At 35.2% G+C, this 26,561-nt stretch overlaps 3 protein-coding genes across 4 annotated transcripts; 2 read left to right on the plus strand and 1 right to left on the minus strand.

Annotated features, from left to right (window-relative positions):
* Positions 1-644: 644 nt before the first annotated feature.
* On the plus strand, positions 645-8,652 carry LOC143453042 (NIPA-like protein 2). 2 transcript variants are annotated; one of them, XM_076954203.1, is made up of 10 exons: positions 645-782; positions 877-1,011; positions 1,359-1,453; positions 3,713-3,791; positions 4,021-4,229; positions 4,399-4,552; positions 4,754-4,824; positions 4,957-5,067; positions 5,175-5,387; positions 5,525-8,169. In XM_076954203.1, exons 1-10 carry the CDS (start codon positions 671-673, stop codon positions 5,804-5,806), a joined length of 1,461 nt encoding a protein of 486 aa, XP_076810318.1. In that variant the 5' UTR covers positions 645-670; the 3' UTR covers positions 5,807-8,169. The 2 variants fall into 2 exon arrangements, with proteins under 2 accessions (XP_076810318.1, XP_076810312.1); XM_076954197.1 differs by having other exon boundaries at positions 647-782; positions 3,713-3,887; positions 5,525-8,652.
* LOC143453057 (quinone oxidoreductase-like protein 1) lies at positions 8,141-11,083 on the plus strand. Its single transcript, XM_076954211.1, has 8 exons — positions 8,141-8,281; positions 8,653-8,823; positions 9,334-9,447; positions 9,550-9,683; positions 9,790-9,991; positions 10,105-10,220; positions 10,390-10,541; positions 10,685-11,083. Exons 2-8 carry the CDS (start codon positions 8,667-8,669, stop codon positions 10,767-10,769), a joined length of 960 nt encoding a protein of 319 aa, XP_076810326.1. The 5' UTR covers positions 8,141-8,281; positions 8,653-8,666; the 3' UTR covers positions 10,770-11,083.
* Positions 11,084-11,471: 388 nt separating this feature from the next.
* Positions 11,472-22,036, minus strand: LOC143451714 (mapk-regulated corepressor-interacting protein 1-like). Its single transcript, XM_076952436.1, has 6 exons — positions 21,820-22,036; positions 13,299-13,350; positions 12,890-13,011; positions 12,707-12,748; positions 12,363-12,419; positions 11,472-12,259 (listed from the first exon to the last, which is right to left on the minus strand). Exons 1-6 carry the CDS (start codon positions 21,905-21,907, stop codon positions 12,198-12,200), a joined length of 423 nt encoding a protein of 140 aa, XP_076808551.1. The 5' UTR covers positions 21,908-22,036; the 3' UTR covers positions 11,472-12,197.
* Positions 22,037-26,561: the final 4,525 nt, after the last annotated feature.

Below are 26,561 nucleotides of genomic sequence, written 5' to 3' on the forward strand. Positions count from 1 at the left end.
TTTACTATTAGCTTTAGTGTAAAAAGACGAATTATTAAACCGAGCCCTTCCCAAAAATTTTCCGTTGTCATACATTAGGGGTACAGTGAAGGTGCCTCTCACCTCCATGGCTACTCTTTTGCTTGTAGTCCGACACTCGGGGGTTTATTTCTTCTCAAAAAGTAACTACAGTAGTTGTTCATTGCGTCTTACCTACGCTACGCTGACCGTTTTATCAAAATATATTGCCGTATTAAATGCGCATGCACCATAACGTGTCCGTATAGTAACTCAGAGTTAAAACATCAACATGCTATTACTGCAATAAAATGATTGTATTGCCTGTACGTTTGCAGTGAAAGGAACGTAAATCGAAAACGATGACACATGCATATTGCGTGTCACCGTTTATGATTTATGTTCGCTTGGTGATTTCATATTTTAATTATATTATCTTATTTTATTTATTCCTATTTTTCTTCAATCCGGCAAGAGTATCGTGTTTAATCTTTTATGTGGGAAACCTTTGCGGCCCGGCTGAAAACCCTCCACGAACCGGTTGGGATCCGCTGTTATAAAATGCCTAATAGAGTGCTATCTTGGACTACCAATACCATGCTGAGCCAAGATGGTAAAACACGTAGGCTTATTTAACATTAATGTGTTTTATTGAAGAAAGTTTTGAAAAAATATGTTTGAAATACTGTATAATCACCTAACTAAATGCACGGTTTCAAAAAACTTAATTCAACTTTACGGTCCAAGCAGTTCAAGCGGTCCAAGTGAACCTGAAAATTTTGGAGGTACCACCTAGGTCCTAGGGCACAATCGATTTTTTGTTATTTAGAAAACCATATAGGCTATATCCAATAATTGTATGTCTACAAACTGCTTCAGATTTGCTATGGATGCTTTCTCTCAAAATGGGTCTATTTAATATCAGTAGCATAACAACGTCGGAAGTAATTAATTGGACCGTAGCATCAATTGCAACAACTGCAAATGTTACTGTCAATAAAAATAAGACAGGAGGTAAGCCATGCATAGACAGACATTAATTGTTTTAGAAATATTTTTCAGTTACAAGTGATATATCAACAGTTATATTTTATTTTGCATTTGATCGCTTTCACACAACAAGTTTACCGACATAGGCAGGTGGGAGAAAGTAATACTGGGGATCTCCAATAACTTACATAATTTTCACAATCAAAACATAAAATTTAGCTGATCCCCTCCTTTTATTTTATATGCATACATGTTACCTCCACTGCAATAATGCACAATTGTAAAGCTGGAATTTTATTTCTTTTGTCATGATCATTTCATATTTGAGATTTTGGTTGTTTTTGATACTGGCATAACTTTTTGCATTACAGATGTGCTACTGCTCACACCTCAGGACCATTACAAAATAGGCATTGTTTTGGCAGTGTTTGGAAATTTTATTATTGCTGTATCATTAAATATCCAGGTAAAAAGCATCATTGCTATAGCTTATTATTCTTGTATGCATTAGCTGGGTGCATGACATAATTAATTGGAGTATACAATTGCACAACCACAGGATGCCTATGTATACTAGACCCAAGCCGGTTTGTATTTCATGGTCGGATTCGCTGAGATCTCAGGTGTGCAGACCCAGTAACTCAAATGTGCAGGTGTGCAACTTGGCTATAGCCAAGTATGCCCCCTGATCAGTCTTTCTTCAGTTCATATCCAGGCTTATACTTGTAAGTTATAGGGATGTGCGGCGAGGAAGATTATTCGGGTTCGTGCGAACCCGAATATCATGAAGGTTGACACGAACGAATCCCGAATCTATTCGTATTAGAACCAAACAATAAAATTTCCACCAAAAGTTGTCAAGTCTTGCTTCTAAAATGACGTAATCTATAAACAAATCGCTTTTTTTCGAAAAATAGTGTTTAACAAACGATCGAAAAAGCAAAATCGTTAGGAAAACGACCTTCATTGTAAGTACTGCTGAGTCTAGTTTAGCATTGTCGGGAAACAAGATCATCATTTTTTTACGAAAGTCAGTAAATTTATGAGTAATATTGTATTCGGGTTCGCCATTGTTGGTATTCGTGTTCGCCCGAATCTTCCATAAAGGCGATATTCGGTGAATCTATTCGGGTTTGGGTTCGTATCGGCCCATCCCTAGTAAATTGTAACTATAAATTTATCTACCCTACCATAACACCTTATCAAAAATTCTTGTGGGCCTGATAAGTTTTCATCGCTTCTTATTGAAATTGAGAAGCAGGGCCTTAACCAAAAGTGCGGGTGCTATTGTTAAATAGTAACCTGCTGTTTTCCAATAGCACCCTGCTGATGCTTGCTGACTCAGTAACAGACAGGCTGTTGTTCGTTATGTGTTCAGTAGCAGGTCAGTTTGTCAACAAAGTGAGCGGCTGATCAATGTGGGTTTTTTCGGAAAAAAATGTTCTGTTTATGTTGCGTATATTTAAATACATATATTTAAAGACTGTTGTGTGGGTGAGGATAGCGTAACCGTAACCCATGTTCACGTGTTGATACTCTTGAACACGTTTGATATGAACTAACAGTGAGCTATCCAGTTTTCAGCAGAAATCAATAACAGCAGAGTGCTATTCAAGCAATGACACTCTGCTGTTTTTGCTAATTGTCATAATTAGCCCTTAATCCTACAGAGTTCTCGTGCAGATCTGATGATATTATAATGTTATTTGTGTTTTATTTCGTGTGTTTAACAATAAGCGCTCTACTATATTTTGGTCATGTCTAGTATACGCAACACATTATTATATATTGCCGAATTACGTCATTCGTACTACAGTGCTCAACACGTTATTCTGATATTGTTGCGTCTGATATTGAGAGTCTGGTATTAACAGTCTACCAAATGCAGCTTTAATTTGTGCTCTGAAAACTGTAACTGTGTCGTTGAGAATCAATAATTTAATATATCAATATTCATGACATTGACAGTTTGGCTCTGGTACTGTGATGCTTAACTAGGCCTATCAGAGGTTAATCAACGCGCTATGAATGGAGTCAGACTAGCAAACAATAATCAAAAACAATCAACCCTAACGACACTCCCAGTTAGCACACTGTTCATTATGTCATGAACAGCACCATGTCATTTACTGACCAGTAAACAGTCAATAGCAGGGTGTTATTTGAAAATAGCTAGCTGCTGTACAACAATAACAGCCGTTCTGATGATAATGCCCTGCCTCTTCAAACTGCTAATCAGCAACAGTAAATGACACCACCAATTGCAGGACGCTACTTAAAAACAGTACGCTGCAGTAGGTTACTGAACTAGAAAATTTTAGCATGTGCTCAGTTGAAACTGCTATTGCAAATTTGACCGATCGTTATGGCTGAATGTATGAAGCCAGCCGTGCTCATTTGTCACGCTTTGATGATACTCAACATTTTGCAAAGCTTGCTTGGAACTTTTTCCCTGGTATGATTATGTCTTAACTTTGGTTTATATGCAAAGCATTATGGTGTCTCGCTTTACTTGGTATCACAAACGCAAAATCATATTTTACATTTAGATCGCTATTTATTCAAGTGTGCAAAAATTTTGCTTGAAATTTATCTTGGGTGTGCAATTGCCATGAAATACAGATGCTGTGCCATCATCTAGTTGTGCCCTTGTATACCAGACCCAGTGATTGAGTTAGCCAAAACAATAGAAATATTACCATATAATAAATTACTCTCTTTGCAGAAATTTGCTCATCGCAAACAAGAAGCAGCTGCTGCTAAAGATTATGATGTCACATCTCCTCGGAACTATTTACGATCAGGTATATGGTGGATTGGTATTTTACTAATGTTTCTCGGAGAAGTTGGGAATTTTGTTGCATATGGATTTGCGCCAGCATCCGTTGTTGCGCCCTTGGGTATGAATTAATATTGCCATTACAAACTTAACTATAGTTTAATTTATTATTATGTATCATTGCAGTCTATGCTATTACCTTTTTTTCTCAATTGTTTTCCCCATCAACTGTGTTTTCTTCTCTTATTTTGCAGGTTGTATTGCTGTCATAGCTAATGGTGGTCTTGCAGTTATCTTTAATGCTGAAGCACTTAGAATGCAAGACATTTTGGGTGGAACATTTGCCATTGTTGGTGGGTTCTTAATTATTGAATTCTCCCAGCAAAGCGATCATATATTGAATGCACAGCAAATATTGGAACATCTAGGATGCTGGCAGTTCATTATTTACGTGTTTGTCGAGGTACACTAGACTGGGTGTCAATTGTAATGAACTTAAAAAATTAATTCTATGTGTATTTGGCTACAAAAAACAACAAATTTTGATATACAATTGCCATATCTGTGATTTGCTGGAAGTATTGTAAATAGTTTTTTGTTTGTTTTTATAATAATAATCTTAATTAAACTAGGTCATGATTTATGGGATAATAATATTTCTACGATGCCACAAAGATAAACCAAAGCATGGTGTGATCATTCATTTGATCCTGGTTGCAATTCTCGGTTCTTTTACTGTGATCAGTGCGAAAGCAGTTTCTGGTATGTTGGCTCTCACTATTGAAGGTAATTCAACAGTTCGGAAGGCTTGAACAACAATCATGCATAATATATCATTAATGATTGCTGATTTTACAACCTGCGCCAGTAATATTTCATAATTATTTGGCTTTACCTATGCTCTTTTAACATTAATAGACATGCACAGGGTAGCTTTGCAGAAAGTTTCTTCTGCCAAATATTCTCATTAATGATTTTTAACTACAGGGAGTTCACAACTTGTTTATCCTGTCTTTTACCTAATGCTGGCAATTATGGTTGTGACAACAATATTACAAGTATGAAACTACGAGTTTGTCACTAAACATGTGATGTTAAAGTTGTTGTTTGACGAGCTTGTTCTGTTTATGCAATATTCCTCTAGCTTAATAAAAAATTCTAATGTTAATAAAACCGTTATATAAATTCAGGTGAAATATTTAAATGAAGCAATGGCAAAGTTTGATGTTGCCGTAGTAGTGCCGATTAATTTTGTGCTATTTACAATCAGTGCTATTTTTGCTGGAGCTATTTTTTACCAGGTATATATCAATCTTTTGAGTTTTCTACTTATTATAGGAACATGCCTGAAGATGCCACTGATTAATGCCATTGTATTATAAAATGTGAATTCATACTGTTGTTTCAGGAATTTTTTAATCGTCGAGGGATTCTGATTCTAATGTTCTTTTTTGGCTGTTGGCTTTCATTCTCTGGGGTAATTTTTATAACAACAGACAAATCTAAACCAAATAATCATGAAGGAGTTGCTCTTCATCTTGACATGATGCCAAACTTCATCCGGTCTCTCGCTCCATCTCTTCAAACAATGAATGTGCAGCCAAAGCGAAATCAGCGACAGGTGTTGAAGTGTTTTATTTTATAATAATATTGACTGTTTTGCATGCATAAATAGATTAGAATCATGAGATATTTTTTGTTAGTGTCAAGCTTTTAAAATTTACTTGAAATTTATTCTCTTCTGTTGTTATACTTCAGGTGATTTCATTCCCTGAAGAAGTGGAATCGCTACTAGGAAATCAAACAAGAAATGTAAATGATCCTTGTCAATGTCATTCCGATTCTCCTGGAATAGGCTTTTCAGAGAGGTCACAGAACTTAGGTGGTGAAGAAAATAGAATGTATTCCTATGAATCAGAAAGCGATACCACAAGCGACTGGGATGAAAACTGGCCTGACTCTCAAAAGGTACCAATACATTCAGCAGATAAAGATACCAGCCAAAAAGATGAAGCTCCGCATTTAGGAACAGAGCATTGACTATGTTAGTGTAAAATTGCTCTTGTTCTGAAACAAACCATGATTCGGTGCTTTTAATGCTAAAGTAAATATTAGATAAACCCGTATTAATAGACATGTTTTTCTTTGCACCAAACTATGCCTGAAAATCAATGTTTGAAAGTCAACCTTTTATTATAAGTGCATTATTATGCATGTTATAATGTTGACTGCCAGTAACTACATATCTTGTTATTATGTTTTTGCCTTAAAGCAGCATTTCCTAAACTGGGGTGCTTAAAGCTGGTAAATGGAAGGTAGATAAATATCAAATTTTACCTTTTTTGCTTTTTCATTAAGCTTATGACACTTGATGTTTGGATTAAGATGGCAAAGTATGGCTGTTTTTTTGCCAAAATTTCGGGTGTATGGGAAATATACGAAATATATGTATGGGGAATTAAAAGCAAACAAATGGTTAGAAGGTTGCACTGTCCCATTCTACGCCTGCCAAATTCTACACTTTGCCTCAAAAAGGTGCTAGACGGTTCAAGCCTGCTTAGAGTGGTGCTAGGATTAGAAAAAGTTAAGAAACACTGCCTTGAAAACTTTGAATTAACATTTAAATTATCACTGTCTTGCATTTGAAACAGTAACCAAATGTTCAACCATTGAGTAGAAACAAGTTTAAAGGTTGAAAATTTGGTATTTTTGAAAAATTGGCATTTCGATTTTCAAGCATTCATCAGTTGCAGTATTTACTTGTTTTGGCTAGTTTAGGACATCTCACAAGGTGTTTTATGTATGTTGTCATTTTTCTATTAAGCTGTTTGTATAAGGACATGGGTCAGTATGAATAAGATGTGGTTTGTGAGGTGAATGAATATGGAAGTTGATTTGCCAATGTTGAATAGCAGTTCAGGGCTGAAAATCTTATGATATACTTGTTTATTGCACATACCTTGATTGTTTTATAGCAAAAAATGCTTCAAAATGGCAAGTAAGTTATAACACATTGTTTAATCAGTTTGTTTTAGAATTTTCAGCAGTAAGCATTGATGTCGATCGGTACCAATTAATTATGTTTAAACAATGTTTGTATGTATCGTATTTAACCTTTTGCACTAATATTGATTACACTAAAATATGCATGTTTAAAATTGATTCCGAATTTATATAATCAATGTATTTTCAAAGTAGTTCTATAGCTTGTAGCTATTTCCAATTCCATAACGTGGATTGTTTCATGCTGCTGTAGTCATTGTGCTCTTGATTGATACAAATATGCATGTAACTGTTTTGCCATTAATTGCATTACTCATCTTATGCCAGCTAACCTAAATATGCTCAATTGTGAATTGATGTTGTAAAAATGTATATATCATAAGATTAACTGTTGCCTTAGTCCTAACTTCTACTGACTCTAGTAAATGGGCATGTGTGATACTAAGTGTCTTAATTTCTTTCCCTTGGACAATGACATCGATTTGTTTATTGCTTTCATGCAATGTTTTTATTAGTCTGTGCTTGCATTTATCATTTACCTGTATAAATTTTGCACTTTGCCATGAATTCTAAGTATTTGCTATGTATAATGTATATTCCACAATGAAACATTTTTCGTTATGAGTTTTCATTCAGTTTTTACATGAAAATATAACTTACGGTGTTCATAATCACTATAGGCACTTATGTCTCACTCTATTGAGGTTGAATATTTATCTAGCTAGTTGGTTTCAATTTTGAGATATTTTTGAAATTATTGCATCTTTGTTTATTGCTTAGTTTGTGTTGCAAATATTTTTTAAGAAGCAAATCATTGTTCTTTATTCTGTTTTTGCTTGTCATTTTTATAATGATGTGGTGCATATTAACAATAATATAATGGACAGATAAAACAAACTGTATGTATGCATACTGTATATAATTCACAAATTATTTTGTGAGTACTTTATTTGCCGCTTGCATGGAGCTGTTTTTCAGGAAATATTTCTGTAGTAAACCAGCATATACAGTCATACCTTTGAACACTATCCGTTTCTCTTACTTTGTTCTAGTATGAAAAATAAACAATATTATGTATATAAAATATAACGTGACATAATGCACACCCTAACCTTTCTCAAATTTATGCTTAATACCATGAAAATAACTGTATTATGTTCAGTGTAAAGTTAGAAAACCTACAGTTTACATTGAAATTAAATCAAAATGAAGACATATGTGTCAGTAGTGTAGAATTTCACAACAAGTGCTAGTTGTATTTCAAGAAAATTATCATATTGCAAACCTTTTGAGTTAAGAACGATTATATACATTTTGGTGTGAGGTATAACTGTCACTGGTGCGCTGGTTTTTGTTTTGTTGAATTGAATCAGTACGTGTTACTCATTGTTGTGCAGAAATAGGACTTCATATAATTGCAAGAAGGTGACATCTAAGTTAGCACTATTTCGTATTTTACAGCAAAAATTATTATAATTCTGAAAGTACCACCAATGACTGTTCTTGCACAAGGTAATTCTGTTTTCTAATTCATAGTATTTCTGCTTGCATGGTATGGAACATGTAGTCATTTTATGAAAATAATCATTGTATATGCATACAAAGACAAAATATAAAATAAGTATACATATTGTGTAAGTACATAATTTTAAATGAATGACTGAAGATGTGTAAATATGTGAAAAAAATCTTCCGCAATCATTACACCTTAGCTATTTGATATTCCTGTCAGTTTATTATGTAACTAATTTGGTTGAATCTTACTGATTTCATTTTAAACTTTTTATTGGTTTATTTGAGTTGTTTTCATTACTGTTGCGGTTGGACATGAAGATACTTTCTCATTCAGAGTCAGCTGTGACACTAGTTTTTGTTTCTTTTAGGCAGTTAAGTCTGAATGTTAATGGACCAGTCAACTGATCTCATAACTGTTACAGTTGCAGTTAAAACTTGTAGTATTGAAAAGCTCTATGCATCATTACTCAAGAAGTTCATTTCTCCAAAATACACTGATGGAATAGTGGTGAGAGATGTAGCTGGAGTGGTAACTAAAGGTATCTACAAATTCCATTTTTACTGAAAAGCTCTTCTGTTATCTAAAAGTATGTCGGGGCCGGCTCTTTGGCGGGGTATTTAGCGTGCCCGGCTCATAAATATTTCCAGTTGCATTACTGTTGTAATGACCTTGAACAAAGTATGAATAACACTTGTTTCTGTTCAGAGCCGAACAGTTCCAAAATTGGGCAATAAAGTAAAAAAACAAATAAAAATGTGTATCTATCAGAACTTGCACAAAAAACAAGCTCAGTAACTAGGGCTTGAGCGGTGAGCAATCATCGCCTAGTTTAAGCTGTGCAAAGACTTTCTTCAGTACTAGGAAAAATGTTATGGTACCGTACTAAAAGTACATTGAAAAAAAAATGAAAAGCAGTTTATTATGTACGATAAAAGGAATTAGCATAGTTTCTTTACTATTTTGTATAAGGTGGTGCATCGTATAATTTTTTTATATGTTATATATACTTATGCTTCGTTGCAGTAATGGTACTAAATATAACTTTTAGTTGGAGCTGAAGTATCAAGATTTAGGGTGGGTGATGAAGTCATTGGTCTTCTTTCTGTGGATAATTTTTTTGATATAAAAGACAGCACATGTGATTTGCTGGAATACCAACTTGGTACGTAAGTAAAAAAAAAATAATGCAGATTTTTTAACTAGGTGGACTTTTGGTTTTTATGTACCATGTTTTGCCTTAAAATAATCTTTTCATTTACTACAGTGAAGAAGCCTAAAACACTTTCCTGGGAAATTGCATCTTGCTGCATAATGGATGGTTTAAAAGCCTATGATGCTTTACATTACCTTGGTCGAGTTCAGTCTGGCACAACACTATTGATATGCAACGCTGTTTCAGTATGTTTGTAAATCACTGTTTATGCACAGGGTTTCATAAGCTATCTGTTATCATAGACTAACGCTGGTAGCGTAAAAGTTATGTTCAACTTAAATGTTTTTATAGTCATTTGGTGTTCTTGCAATTCAACTTGCACGGGAATGGGGAGTTAAGGTTTTCTCAACCGCTGAAAATGAAGAAGATGCACAAACAATGAGGACCATGTCACTGGATGTTGAAAGGATACTGGATGGACATCAGTTTGTGAGAAACAGCATGAAGGATGAAACTGGTGGTATTGGTGTGGATTGTATCATTGATAGTGGAGGCAAGTTAATGAATTTGTTCTTAATCGTCAAACATTCATGGCTGTTCAGAAAAAGTTTATTGTCAAAATTGTCCCTCACCAATTACTAAACTGTATACTTTGCTTCACACCAGTTTTTCCAAATGTCATCAACGCCGAAGATCGTGATAGCACTAAACCTATGAAACATGACATCATATCTTCTCTTGCAATAAATGGGAAGTGGGTGACATCACAGCATGATTTACAGGTAAATTCACTGACACGGTCATTTTTTCATTAATGGTATCAGCTATGATCTGATATTATTACTTTGCCTTTAATTGTGGCTACGTATCCACTTGCATCAATGAACATTTAGATTTAAAAGTACCACATGTATTTGTGTTTATTGTTGTCGTATCAATATTCTTTTACAGTTGGATCCTCCTGATTCAGAAATTTTGCACATGAAGAATGCATCAGTTTGCCATCTTTTTCCTGATGCAATGTTGCTATCTTCTTATCAACAAAATAAAGTCCTGCATATTATGGATGCAGTGTTGGAACAAGCTGATGCAGGAGTACTTAGGTAAGGGAAGTCTAAGCAGTGAACAATCACTAACTAATCTACAGGCATCTGATATTCAAACTCTGGCGCAAGATTTTAGTTGTAGTTAAACTTTGTTTTAATATGGTATCAGTATCATATACTTATATTATTATCTTTTGTAGGCCTCATTTTATGAGTGTTCTTCCTGCTTCGGAATTAATTCCATCAGTTTTCCCAACAAAACACAGAATTGTTCTTAAACTATAACGTTCCAAAGCATTAATATCATTAGTAAACTTCAAGTTAAGCTAACTTTTATGATATGCTGACCGTGTAAAATTATACTTTTACATATGGTAAAGTTGTTGCTGTTTTAGTATAAACTTTCATATATAATTGTGCAATATTAAACGTTTTGATGAAGACATATGTATATGTATGTGCTTAGTACCAAATTATTCATTATTTGTTTGTACGTAGTAGTTTTGATTTTGTTGAATTCAGTGGTATTTAATATTTATCTTGTGCATCTGTAACCTATTATGGTGAACAATTGGAAATACAAAAACATTTTTATTTTATATGCTGTGTCTATGTGACATTAACATGTATTTTTACTGCAAATATATGCAAATACTGCAACTTAACTCTTTTCCAACTGCCACTGCACTATAATAATCAAGTAGTCTTATTAACAGTGTTCTATGTCAGGCATATTCATCGGTAATTATATAAATAACCTTATGGAAAAAATGTTAGAATAGAGTCTTGACCAAACAAGTTGCACTCCACTTGTAAGTAGTTTAATCAAAAAAATACAGCGCAACACCTCCTTCCACATCTCGATTTGAGGTGCAAATTGGTCAGTTGGCAGGTGAAGACCATCTATCTCTGCTATAAACAGTGCACTTCGTATTTTGCTCATAGGACGCAGTGATATTATTTAGATCCTATTTTAAATGAAAAACATAGATTGCAGTGGCTTTGTATTTGAAATATGGAAGCAGATCTACAAACGCACCGTACAATGATTGGCAGTTTAAAATATAATAAACTACCGTCCATGTCAATTGGTATTTTACTCTAGCTCAAACAACTATTTTGCAATTACAGTACTAATATAGCCGATGTTCCCAGTTAACTTTTTCATCAACTTTTGGGACAAAACTTCACAGCCATGCAATGTTTAAAAAATACTCAATGCCTGCAACTGCACCATATAACCACAAAGTTCACCATAACAAAGAGTACATTGGGTATAAAGCAAAGTACAATATTTTTAAATAGACGAAAGAGATCAATAGTAACATATTTCATCTAAATTCTAATTTGAAATTTTCTTAGCAGAAGACCGAGTTTAACTGTTAACAATGCTGACTTTTCTAATTTACAACAGTGCTAATAAACCGAAGACAGATTGTTATGCCACACAATGGACACATGATACTTGTTTCCAGTAGGTCTTACAAGTCACAAGATAAAAAAAATCACTTGACAATTAAAACCATGCTTTTCTATAAGTTTTAGCTAACACTGTAGCTATAACTTCTATTTATCACCACACTTCATTGTGAACTGCGTTTTCCAAAACCCATAGTTTTGAAGAAAAATGAAATCCAATAGTACATAGAATAGAAACAAAAAACATCATCTGCAGATTTGTGGTCAAAGGTAACTTCAATTGTAAATGATAGGTCATGTCAGATTCGACAACTGCTTTTGTCCCCAAAAATCTTCAAGGTCAAAAGGTCGAAAGTCTAATAAACAGAATTTTTTCAGACTGTGTATTCGACATGGAAAAACTAAGTTTTTAAATAACCGATGATTTACAATAAAATGTATTTTGTAATCACAACTTACTTTGCATGCTCGGATGTGGATTTTTTTCAATATATTGGGTGGTTCCCAGAATTCTTTCTATAAATGATAATGCAATATGTACCCTGGCACTAAAAACCGTGTTTAAGGTTATGACATTATTTTAACCATTAATTATAGGTGCATCCATATAGAAAAGTGTTGAAATTCTTAATCTTGTTGGACTGAACCGTGCAAGTTTATAACAAGTACTTACCAAATCCTTTATTATATTTAAGAAAATATATTATACAAATGTACATGACCAGGCTTTTGCCGAACCCCAGAGGCTGACTCACTGATATAGTGTGATACATTACAAGCCTAATTGCATGAAATATACGTACCATCTTCACGTTTATTAAGGTCAGCTTTCACTTTATCCCATTCTGCAATAACAAAACTTTTATATGATTATGGCCAAAACTTGCACATGAACTCAGATGCATGCGTTTGGCAGTATATGGCATCTGTATTAATTTACACTTATTGAATGTTTATGTCACAAAATGCATGACATTGAGGCTAACCTTCACTTATGGAAGAAACATTGTCCTTGTGCTGTGAAGTGATTGGGTCGGTCACATAGTTCATCGTGGTGGAACCCCTTGGTATGTGTTTACTTGCTGAGTTGAAATGAACTTTGTGAGACCTGATAAAGGACAATCAACATTAAATCAGTTGTTGTGCCTAAACTGGAGACTCCTTCCAGCCTTATGAGAACATTTTTGTAATTTTAATTCGAGATTAATATGAAATACCAAATACTGAATTAGAATTTTTAGTACGCTTGAGTGCCAGGATATTTCATAGTCTGATATACAGTATATATATATTTGTTTAAATTTACGGCTATCATGTGTTTTTTCAAAAAACACTTTGTGCTATGTATCCATGTATTGTAATTGACTATAATTACAAAGAAAAAAACAAACATACCCCATGTTATTTACACCCCAGTGCGCTTCCTTCTCAGATGGACTTAACTTGTCTATAAACACAAAGAAAAAATAACAATAAAAATGACATGCACTTCTACAACCATAGCAGGGCAAATTTAGAAATCACATATTCCAGAAGCAAGCAACTAAATAGTATGGCACTATTTGACTCAAAATCCAAGACTCAATTGCTGGCCTGAGAGTTGGCAGCCGTGCACTGAAGCTTTAATTCTTTACCATAAAATGGTACTAAACAACCTAATTTGCCCTGTTTGCTTGTTATAAAATGGCTTACCAATAAAAAGTTTAGTGCAAGGATTGATGAATTATTGTGCAAACAGATACCAAACTTCCTATTTTGACAAAAGGGCTAGCAAAGCCGGTCTGTGTTTCGTGGCAGCTGCACACCAGAGATAAATTTTAAGTAAGCCTTCTGCATACTTGACTAATAAATAAATAGCCACATACTCTATATACATATATCTGTAGTTATTCAGTCAGTCAAAAACAGGAAAAGCTTTTTAACAGCGCACGCACAACGGGGCAGGTTATAACGCCCTTCGATTTTTTTATTAAATCCCCGGGAGCTGCACCAGGGACAAAAAACGGTCCCTGGCCCTTTCACATCTCTTTTCTCCAGAGAAGTCGGAGCAAAAATCAGTATACATGTGCCGCCGTAGCAATGCTGAAACAAGCCAAAAATTTGTTTAACTTATCTCGAATACTGGAGGTAAGCTGAATCAATTTCGAGGAATAAAGTATTTATAAGATGGCAAGACATTCCTCTTTCCAACTGTGTTACCGCCTTTCTTTTAACTACAGCGATAAGTGAAGAAAAAGCATTCAAATGAAACCAACCCATATTGGTGTCATAAACAGGAATCCTGACTTTATATACGCTGGGATTTCACTGCTGGTATCTTATTAGAAGGCTAACATAATGCCAATTGTAATTTAGGTAGAGATGAAGTTGACCTTAAGTATAGTAAGTGTTAAGTAGCAACTTGTAACTACTTGGTGATAAACGTCAATTATTAAATTACCTTCCCTGCTGCTCTACAATTGTGCTTACATTATAAATGCCTTCGAAAATTACTGTTTAATAAAAACTGCATCATTTTCGTTGCGGTAACTTACGGAACAATGCCGCATGCACGAAGGAAAACAGTAAAGCCTAGCTCTGAACTGTACATAAAAATAAGCAGTGACGGATTTAGAAAGGGGTATTCAGGTGTTGCAACACGCCCTTGAGGGAATTGACCTGTTTCTATTATCTTGCTATTATCCCTCTCTTAGCGCCATTGATTATAATTTTTATTAACAAAAAGGGCAAGCGGCGCTGCCAAAATGCGAGAAAGACGCTTTTGTTGGTACATAATCTTGACCTGAATAGACTGAATTCTGAGACAATTATGACAGACAATCCCGATTGGCAGGATATCAACCAGACAATAACACAACTGTGATCCACAAACAAAAACTTTAATTAATTATTACAGTACTTCCTCGATTATCCGTACCTCGTTTAACCGGCATTCAATTATCCGGCCGAGACATTCGATTATGACGTAACAAACTAACCGACTAATTCTAGAATGGAGAATGCATTAATTGTTGCATTTGTACTGGTTACAATTGTTGAATATGTCTATATGGGTCCAGCAGCATATCCTTCGTAAGTAGTGTGAAGTTAGACCAGCCTAAACAATAAATACAGTATCGAGATGGCTTCATATTCGAGAAGTACTACTGTGAAACGAAAAAGGACAGTTTTATCTATTGAAGACAAGCTGATGGTGTGTGACATGGTGCGAAGAAAAATTCCTAAAACAGAAATTATGTTCAAATACAACATCGGAAAGTCAACTGTACACTTCCACTTCCAAACAATCCAAACACTTCCACGTTTCAAACACTTCCACGTTAGTACAACTTTGTGAGTTAGCTGCCGAAAAACGTCAATCTTCCCGCAAACAATCCAAGATTGATTCATTTTTTAGTAGATTTTAAGCGTAATTTTTTTGTAAACTGCTACATTTCGATCAGTTTTTTACCATAAAAGTGCTGAGTTATGACATTTTTCTGTACATTACTGCATTAGTTCTCTCTGTTTCTATTTCTATGATGTAAAAATACAAATTCAATTATCCGTTTTTTTTGCTTATCCGGTCAGATTTTTGAAAACATTGACCCAACTTGACCGGATAATCGAGGAAGTACTGTACCACGTTTGCAATGCCTACAATTGATTTTGCGCCTAGTTTGATTAAGCGTCCGTTCTAAACAGAGCAACGGCGGTAATGTGCTTGTTCATTTACTGTGCAATCTGTCCAGTTTCAAGTTTTCATCATCTGGAACAATGGTACGACCTTATCATGCAACAAAGGTTTAACAAAGCTTTTGCGTAACGTTGAAATGAAAACAGACTTGTCATATGTCAGAATTAAATGAGACCAAAATAACGAGTTCACAAAACAACGCATAAAATTTTTCGAGCCAAGTAGACCTAAGGCAGGGGTGTCCAACCCGTGGCCCGCGCGGTATTTTTCGAAATGACTTATATTATCAACTGAATCGCCTACGTAATTTATGGCGAACTTACTTTCATAGAAATTGGCATTTATTGTTTATTTACTACTTTCTGACAGCCATATGGAAAACTCGCTTCGCATTGCTACATCGTCCATCTCACCGAATATTGCCAAACTTGTTAGAGAAAAACAGTGCTACACTTCACATTGAAAAGTCGACGTGTAGTAAAAACTTTGTTGACATTACTATATCTTGGTATGTTTATTATTCTTATAAATGTAAAAGAGGATCATACTTATTTCTAAGATTAGAATTTTGGTGCGTGGGTTTTAATTAGAAATTAGCAGTAAACACTCAAGTGGCCCGCGCAATCATTCGTAAATCGCATGTGGCCCTATGGCCAAAAAGGTTGGACACCCCTGACCTAAAGGAATGTTAGTATGCTAAAAATATCAACTTAATAATGCCACTTTAAAGCAAAGTTCTAGTAACCGCAGGTTAATCGAAGAATAAATTTGGTGATCGACGGATTGTCCGCGCCGATATTTCGTATTTGGCGCATATCCGCAGCGTCCTTTTTATAATCCCGCAGCCGATATCAGAACTTAACACGGGATAATTTGGCTCACTCCAGAAACGGTGCTTCCCTTTCTCCATCTCTGTCCTGGTTATAAAGTGCCAAGGCAGGAATAGATGATCAATCAGCAGTGGACGTTTTGAATGCACAGCTACTTAAGTATCAAATTACGTATTTATCTTTACTATTATGTGTTGATGATGAAAGATTTTCGTTGCACGTAGGGGCGGATACAGCCGTGTTGAGATGTTGCAACATAACCCTTGGCAAATAAGATCATTTTTGCGCGTACTGCTTAAAGTTTATTATGCTGATTAAAAAGCAAGTATTACTTCGTTTCAACGCTAACATGCAAACTAACGCATTTTATAAAATGCGTTAATGACAAGAGGCAAGCATTTTTATCCTCTACGTCGTAGAGTCTACGAGAATTAAAACCGCTTTGGTTCTATCAACAATGCCTTGGCTGGAACGTACTTAAAAGTTTCCCGCACAAAGCGTGTCGGTGACTCGTGTTGGCTTCAACGCGTTGCATCGTCATTTTGCTTCTGGAAATATTTTTCAAGAAAAACGATAAACACAATGCATTGAATGCATGGTGGCATTTTTGTGACATGGACATCTATCAACACTGTGCTGCATGAAGGTTTGCAACTGTGCCATATTACCGTGTCATTAAAAGCGAAGTGAATAAACAAGATATAACCAGATACACTAGTCGATAGCTCACAATTAGCCAAACGATCATCTGGTTAGTAGTTAACTAGTTATCACCATGGATTCGTGGTTATATCATTTCCTAAGTTCTTATTAATTTAATATCTGTTGTTGCACTCGTTGTATATGTTGATTACAATTACATCGTTTTGGTATTGTCAACTTAATTATGAATTATGATACTACGTGTGCCTGGGTAATTCGATTAACCTGTATCTGATCCACGATTCTTTGCCAGTTTCTTGTGAATAAATGCGCAAAAGTTCATTTATTTTTTCTCTAGTGAAAGCTTTGCCCGATGGTACCAAAAGCGGTCACATTTTTGTTTTAATTAACCATTAGCAACAAAAGATTAGACATGTCTAGACGCATGCTGTTTTAGTACAACAAAGGGTGTTTTAATTGCGCTAATAAACGAAAGCGGCAACGAACAACATTGCGTTATTGTTACCCATGTCGCCATGGCTAAACTAAAAATATACTAATACAAATAGAGAAACTGCTTATGTCTCAATATTACGTAGAAAATATATGTTGACTTCTTTAATCCCTGCGTTTTATTTTTTGAAAATAAGGTTTTTTTGCAAACGTTCTTTGACGTTACCTGATTTAACGGTTTTGTAAAACATCTTGTATCAAATGCTATGGCGCAATACAGATCCCGGTATAGCCTTGCACTTAAATTCGTCAGTATACGCTAAAGCAGTGTGTAAGTTGTGACGTAACAATCGCTTTACGGATAACATATCCAGGTATCTTTTCATTTTTTGCAAAAGTATTAACGGCCAATGAACACCATACTCAACGAAACGCGTTACCCCCAGTAACCAACAACCCTTGTAGATTTACATGTAGTCTTATACTGTGGGTAATTTAACAAAGAAAGCAAGCACTGAAGTAAGCTTGGCTTAGAATCAGAACAATTTAGTCTTTTCAAAAACACACAAATATTTTTAGCTTACTAACCAATACTCTATGGATGGGGATATGAAAGCAAGTAAAGCAGCGGCAAAGTTGGCAAAATGCCCGTTTCTTGGGGAAACCTTATTTTAATGGAACAACTCTATTAAAAAATGTCTAGATCTGTCCCGGTTGTACCACATGCTTTCAAAATAAAAGCTGTTTCATAAGTATATAAAAATATTTCAAAAAAGTTTAGTATTATAGTTTGGATTGTTGAAAATTCCAATAATATAACAATATTTTTCGTTTTACTACAAATTCCTATCGGCATCAAATATCAGTTATCGACTTCTTTGACCACCAAATAATTGGTATTAACCCTGGGCCTGTTAACCGTGCTAAGCTGATAGTATAGGCCTCGCCAAAGTTGGGCAGTACTATGGCATATAGTGTATTACCAAATTACTGTACTGTGGCACTCTTTCAGTACCGATGCCGGTGGTACCATCGACACATTTAGAAAAAAGTATCCAATCCCTATACCTAATTACTTTTTTAGTCGTCCTGGTCCTGGTGCTCTAAAGTCGCAAGGATTGAGTTCACATACTTCTTTTACCTAAAGTAATCTTTAGCGGGGTCATAATAGCAGCAAAAATTGCAACTGCAACAGGATCCACTTTACAAAAAGTACCTGTACAGGCAAAGCATCGAACTATTATTTTGAAACAGTACCAAAAATCAGTACCATCGGTACATTTTTTGCCAAGTGCTAGTACCGTTATCGACAGTACTTTCAAAGTACCAACTGCCCACCTCTGCACATAGCTGCCTTTCCAACACTGTGCCGGAATGTTTAAAAAAGATTGTGCCATATGTGTCGCGGTACGGTAGAAAGGAATTGTGCAATTACGTTACCTGTGTATCTTAAGACGTTTCAATTACTTTTATGCGCAATTACTTACCGCAACTAAGCACACCAGCAAGTTACACCGAAATCATAGGAAATGCATTCCGTAGACTAATAAATGTATTGACTATACCGAAATATTGTGTTTCACGCGTTTACAGATAAATTTTAAGAGAATGGACAGTTAGCATTTTTAACGTATAATGATGTGCTTTGTTTGTGGTTCTTAACAGGGCCAATGCAGTATTTTTACACGGCAAAACAATGGTGAAATTACTTTAATCAATGTAACCTAACAAAGGCGATTTTCATCACAACATGTAAAGATGCAATGCACTATATGTGTAGTTGCAGTAGTTGTAAACAGCTGAACAAATAAAATTGAAATCACAGAGATTTAATAAGGCAATTCAAACAGAACTTTTTTAACAGAAAAGATTTACAACCGAGATTTTTTTTACGACAAACGTTATATTTTCTTCATGTCGTATTAACAGTGACGCATTGATTTTCCAAAGTATAACCTACAGGTAGTAAAAGGTAGGAATTTTATAGGAGTTTTTAAAGAGCAATGTAGTCTCTTGGAGAAAAACCAACAAGTTTTACTAAGGAATTTTTTTACTTATTGACTACCCCATCAAAGTTAGACCAATGCAAATAAGAAACTTAAACAAAGTATAGTTGCATGAAAATTTAAAGATATTTAGAGGAGAAACTGAAGCAAAAGTGTGCGAAAAAGAGCTCTTTTAGCTCCTACAGATTGTAGAGCTCTTTAAGCTCCTACAGATTGTGAAATATTTAAAGATTTGTGCAGGGATCAGATTTTCAGCTAATTGAAAAATTTTGCTTTCCTCGAGGTCAGTGCATATGTCTTGATAATAATGATGGAAATTTTGGAGGCAGCCACTTGAAATTTGGCATGTTTAAGGCTCCTGTATGTAAAGTTTGATATAACGGAGTTCTCAGACGTGGCAAAGGAGCAAAAATCGTTACGCCACTGACCAAAATATTAGTTTCAGCCTTTCTGCGTGCCACCATAAAATCATGTCGCAAGAGGCAAACAAAAATTGCAAGCACAAGCCATCGGCTTTCCAATCGGCTCCATTCACTAAACTAAAAATTGGGCTAGGCTTGGCTGCAGCGAAAAATAATTAGAGATTTAATATTCTTTAATTTCTTTGGTATTAAAGCTCCTTGTATTAAAATGCAAGCTTTCGATACAGGCCAGAGTATAGAAAGAGTACACCTGAGATATTTTGTCCAAAACAGTATGACACACCAGGAGAAACCGGTGTCTCTAAAAAGGAGACACTAATTAATGCTCTTGTTTGTACTGTAAAATTAGTGTTTAAAAGCAATGTCTCTAAAAAAAGGAAGCACTAATTTTTTACTCAATTTCTATTGTAAGGGGCCGCACCTTGCCCGTCACAAATGGGCATACACAGAGTTGCTAATCTTGCCTATGTAAATTCATCAAGCTTAAAGAGCAACAGGCTAGTGCATATAGCCTACAGAGCTTTAATTTAAGGCAGCGTCCCAATCACCGGCTGCCAGCTACTGAATTTGGAAAAAGTTAATTTAGTAAACGGTTAAGGTTAGACGGCAGCTGATGGAGTAGACATTTATTGAAAACACTAACTTATAGAATGAGGAAACTGAGGAAAGCGACACTAATTTATGCAAAGTGAGGAATTACAAAAAAATGCCAACACTAATTTACAGGAAGTGACAAATTATGGAATATTTTTTTCAACGTTTGTAGTAATTTAAATTGCAAATATACTTTGTATTATTTACCTTAACCTGTTAACTATAAAAATAATTTTGTACAATGTGTTAGAAACTTTCTAAAATCTTTAGAGAAAATTTTTGTCGGTGCAGTGATTTGTTTATTGTCTTTTTTTAGGAAATGACGAACCTCAGGATTGTGACACTAATTACGTAGAGTGAGAAATTACGGAACATTTTTTCTATGTTTGTAGTAACATAATTCGCAAATACACTTGGTATTATTTAGCTTAACCTGCTACACATAAAACTATATTTGTCGCAATGCGTTTAGAACTCTCTAGATTCTAGAATCTTTGGAAAAAATTTTATTGGTACAGTGATTTATTTATTGTAGTTTTTACGGAATGAGGAAACTGAGGAAGACGATACTAATTTACGGAAAGTGAGTAATTACGGAATATTTTTCAATGTTTCTAGGAATTGAATCTGCAAGCGCAAATATAAATAATTGCTCACTTTCTGTAAATTAGTGTTGGCATTTTTCCATAATTACTCACTTTCTGTAAATTAGTGTCGCTTTCCTACGTTTTCTCATGCCGTAAATTCATGTTGTCCCACTTATTTTACCGGCTGCAGCTTACCGAAGTAGGAAAGTTTGAATACGGTAAACGGCAATTACGCTAGTCAGTGAATTGAAATGTATGCTAATTTCAACTTATAACGACATACTAATTTTTCCAAGGAGTAAATTAACCTAAAACTAATTCCCCCTGACCCAAACTCTCACTTCCCATGATTAAATTACTAAACCAGTCTGCGAATTGAAATAAAGGCTATTTTCAAACAAAAATAACATTTTTTTCCTAAAGTCTAAACTAGTTTACAACTAATCCCTCGGACCCAAACTCTCACGTCTCATAACTAATTTGGGCAAAAAAAAGAAGTCAAACAATAGCAAGATTCGAACCTGAGACCTCCACCATACAAGCCCCACCATTAACCACTGCACCACAGCATTGCTTTCTTCTCCCGTTTAAAATGAGAGTGATAAACCCATCTGTGAAAATCTGCCACACCATATATTATATTTCAACAACTTCGGTAAACAGAAGCAGGAGAAATAGTCACTTCGTTAACTTAAAAACGACTCACCTCGACGCAAACCTTGGGCTGAAGATTTAAGTTTGTGTTGGTTGTTTTGTGCCTGTTTACCTCCTGATATTGATAGCATGGTCAACATAAAACATTGTTGTAAAAACGTCCTACACTATTTTAGGCTAATTATGGTTAGAATTAGTGACAAAAACTTCATTTAATTTCTAATATGAATGAGATAGGCCTATGTCTAAAAAAAAACTAAATCCATTACAACATAACACAGTATTCTTATGAAGGCTATAATAACTGTTAAGGATAAATGGATACCGGTAAGAGGTTATCCTGCTATGCTACAAGGTCAGGTAGCCAGTATAAAGAAAAACACTCTATCTTGCCGATTCAAACCAAAATAAAACAAGTTATACTCGATGTACAATAACGTCACTTTCTGAGTGGTGAGTTTTTTAAACATAGACATCAGATGCTTTCAGATTATATTTTAGGACAATTGTTTATTATTAAATTCAGCCTTAATCTGCAAAACTTTTCTTCAAACGGAATTGGAAATGGGTATTGAGTAATGCTAATTTTAGGAAATAGGAAACCGAGGAAATTGACACTAAAAGAAATCAAGAAACCTCAAGAAATATCTTCAACTCTAATTTCAGGAAATCCAATAATGGTGGGCACAAGACAGAGGAAATTGAGGAAACATAGGCTCTTAAAACATAGGAAATCATTATGAAAATGCATGGAAACCTAGGAACTCGTTTGGGACATGCAAGGAAACGTTAGAAATCGAGGAAACATGCATTTTAGCATCTGAAAACATAGAAATCCTTTACAACATGCTAGACATGTCGGAAATCGAAAAAAGGTGTTACATAGGACCTTATAACGAGGAAAGTCGTTTTGAAATTACAAAAAAACGTAAGAAATCAAGAAAAAAGTCAATAAAACGTGGAAAACTACTTTTTTTACTATAAGACCCTAGCTCACATGCTTCCACAATTTTTTGTGTTTCCTTGCAAGTTGAACACGATCTCCCACTTTATAAGATTCTCACTGACATGTTTTCACAAGTTCCCATGTTTCCTTACAAGTCCCTAACCTTTTCCTTCGTTTCACAATCCTAGATGACACGTTTCCTCGATTTCCTACATTTTATGCTCACCATTTTTGGGTTTTCTTGATTTCCTCAAATTAGAGTTAGAGATAGTTTCTAGGTTTCTTCCAGTTCCTAATTACCTACATTTAGTGTCAAATTCCAACATTTCCTCGGTGTCCTATTTCCTAAAATTAGTGTTACCCTTGGAAAATGTGAGGTAAATTTAAGAGATTGTTTTTGTCATGCAGTGGTTGAAGACTTGGTATATGATGCATAGCAAATGCGAAAACGATTGGAATAATGAGACGTTGCAGGATACTTAAATGAGTCAAACAAAATAGTCGTGTATAAGCTAAATTCAATTGAAAATAATTAAAACAACGGTACGTGCAAGCTGAATAGACGAGCACGCTTTCTCAGCCGTATGTATGTAATTTAAAGCGGTGTGGTCAAACGTCCTAAATCGGGCGCACACAGATTTGTCCCCAAAACATGCGCACCAGTCATTATAAAAAACAAACAAAAAATAAATTATTGTGTTTTATGTCCTTTTGTTGACCTATCTTTCATCTAACCCAGGGGTGTCAAACTCAATCGCACCAGGGGCCAAAACTCAAAACTTATTTAACGCCGCGGGCCGTAAGGATAAAACTTGATTGAACGTTTCGTGACACGAGTATATGAATTGGAACAGTCAGCGAAACAGCACCAAATTTTTGTTTTTTTTGACGGTTTTGGCTGGGAATAAATCGATTTATTCTATCGTATGATGAGGCAACTGCTGTGCTGCTGTATTGTGCGATTTGTTATAATCTTGTTTCTTGCTTGAAAAAAGTAAGTTATACTGCACAATGATCTCGCGGGCCGGAAATAGTTCAATGTATAAAATAGCATTGCGGGCCAAGTTTTATTGTAAAGCGGGCCGGATGTGGCCCGCGGGCCGGGAGTTTGACACCTATGATCTAACCATATGCTAAAGATAAACTCACTGCATGTGGTCTGACCTTCTCATCTGAACGTATTTTGTCAGGCTATTGATTTTAGGCGAATAACATGTTTTGCATTGGTTGTCTGAACTTTGTTGTGAGACGTTCTACGCTGGTAAATTTAAAAAAGTTTTTTAGTCATTTACTAATGGAGGATCTTAGTCTTCGATCACAGGTAAAACATTTTTAAATCTTTTCCAGAGTTAGAAGCAATAACGTACGCTTGAATTTGGTAAGCATTTTTAGGTTTACACATAAAAAACGCAGGTCACCTGAGTGTTCTTGAGACGACTCTTCGCGTGACTGAAGTTTCCTTTTTTTCTTTGGTGTCTTTTAAAACGTAAACTTTTGTTTTATATGTTAAATATGTTTCATAAAGCAGTTTATTTTCGTCCATGTCCATTGCAAAAACAAAATAAAGTGGACTCACTAAATGGTCATTCCATGTCAAATCACCCAATGGGTTTAACCCCTACTTCTTCGATTTTGCTGAAATTTGGTATGTAGGGAGGTCTTAGCATAATTAGCACAAATCTAAAATATTAGCTCAATCGGACCAGTGGTTTTAGAGATATAGGCCTTCGAAATTTTGCAAAAACGGACGCGGCCGCCAAATTTTAGGCCCTGATATTTTGGTAACCGGTGGACCAATTTTGATGAAACTGGTGTCATTGGAAAGGTAATTTCACAAGGAATCCAAATCTGTCATTCTTTTCTTGATAGGAGCAAGTTAAATGTGTGTGACCTTTTGACCTATTGTTTGACCTTGAATTTGACCTTGTGGATCACGTGACCTTGAAATTAAATTAAGTGCCATTTGACCAACATTAACATTTGACCAAAAATTAATATTAAAATAACAATTTTTTGGTAAAATTTGTACACTGGGATTGTTTGTAGACTGGCAACATGACATTAGGCCTTATTAAAAAGCTTACTGTAACACATGCCCAGCATCTAATTAAAATTACAGTAATAAAGTCCGATAATTGCGATAAAGGCATCAAGCCAGCAGTGCAGCACAATCTACTTCAGTACCGGTACTTGGCTTTCAGGTCTTGCTGTTAGACTATATCAACCAAGCAAGCAATGGTGGGATTCAAATACTTTAACATCCGGTTCGCTCACTAGCAGCATGCCATATTGATCGGGGCCAATATATAGCCTATACATATACACTCGTTAACAACCGGTTCGCGGAAGTCATTAAAATTTCAAAAACCGGCTGAATCACACCACTGCAGCCAAGCCAACTAAGCCTAGATCGACGGTACCGGTACAGCCTAATTAAAGGACATATTAAAAGCCTGAAATGGAAAACAGTGTTTCCTAACTATATGCCTATTTTATTCATTTCAGCCATTTCAGAATTTAAGTGACATCCGCCTGTCAACTTGTAAATGAGTGACCTTGAAAACGCACATCACGTTTTACGCAATAAGTATAGCGAGAACAACATCTAACCAAAAATTCCCAACAGCAGCATAAGTAATTGGTAGGCCTGTATCTTACAACAGCAAGCATACTGGTAGGCCTGTATCTTACAACGTTATAGGCCTATAGTCTATAGCCAATTGAGGCAATAACCAATAAGACACCAGAAAATGGAAATTTCTTATGCAATAAGCTTGAAAAATGCACACATGGTAGCTCAACACCAAGTGGCAACAAAATCATCCTACATTGAAATCTAACATAATAAGTTACATAACATGTACTGTATTATGATAATTTTTGGTATGAATAATCACACGAGAAACTATTGCCGGGTTTAAGTCATTCGAAGACTTTCAACAGTTCGAGTTTTTTTGTAAGCCAGTGGTTCGTGATATGGCAACGTTTAAGCAATTACTATACTGAAAAACACTCGTGTATTAGACGTATTGCGCGGTATTAGCAGGGATGAAAAGCTTATGCAACAAGTTTGAAAAACGCACACATGGTAGCTCAACACCAAGTGGCAACAAAATCATCCTACATTGAAATCTAACATAATAAGTTATATAACATGTACTGTATTATGATAATTTTTGGTATGAATAATCACACGAGAAACTATTGCCGGGTTTAAGTCATTCGAAGACTTTCAACAGTTCGAGTTTTTTTGTAAGCCAGTGGTTCGTGATATGGCAACGTTTAAGCAATTACTATACTGAAAAACACTCGTGTATTAGACGTATTGCGCGGTATTAGCAGGGATGAAAAGCTTATGCAACAAGTTTGAAAAACGCACACATGGTAGCTCAACACCAAGTGGCAACAAAATCATCCTACATTGAAATCTAACATAATAAGTTATATAACATGTACTGTATTATGATAATTTTTGGTATGAATAATCACACGAGAAACTATTGCCGGGTTTAAGTCATTCGAAGACTTTCAACAGTTCGAGTTTTTTTGTAAGCCAGTGGTTCGTGATATGGTAACGTTTAAGCAATTACTATACTGAAAAACACTCGTGTATTAGACGTATTGCGCGGTATTAGCAGGGATGAAAAGCTTATGCAATAAGTTTGAAAAACGCACACATGGTAGCTCAACACCAAGTGGCAACAAAATCATCCTACATTGTAATCTAACATAATAAGTTATATAACATGTATTATGATAATTTTTGGTATGCATAATCACACGAGAAACTATTGCCGGGTTTAAGTCATTCGAAGACTTTCAACAGTTCGAGTTTTTTGTAAGCCAGT

This window comes from Clavelina lepadiformis, chromosome 1 (assembly GCF_947623445.1).
Source record: "Clavelina lepadiformis chromosome 1, kaClaLepa1.1, whole genome shotgun sequence".
Lineage (NCBI taxonomy): Eukaryota > Metazoa > Chordata > Ascidiacea > Aplousobranchia > Clavelinidae > Clavelina > Clavelina lepadiformis.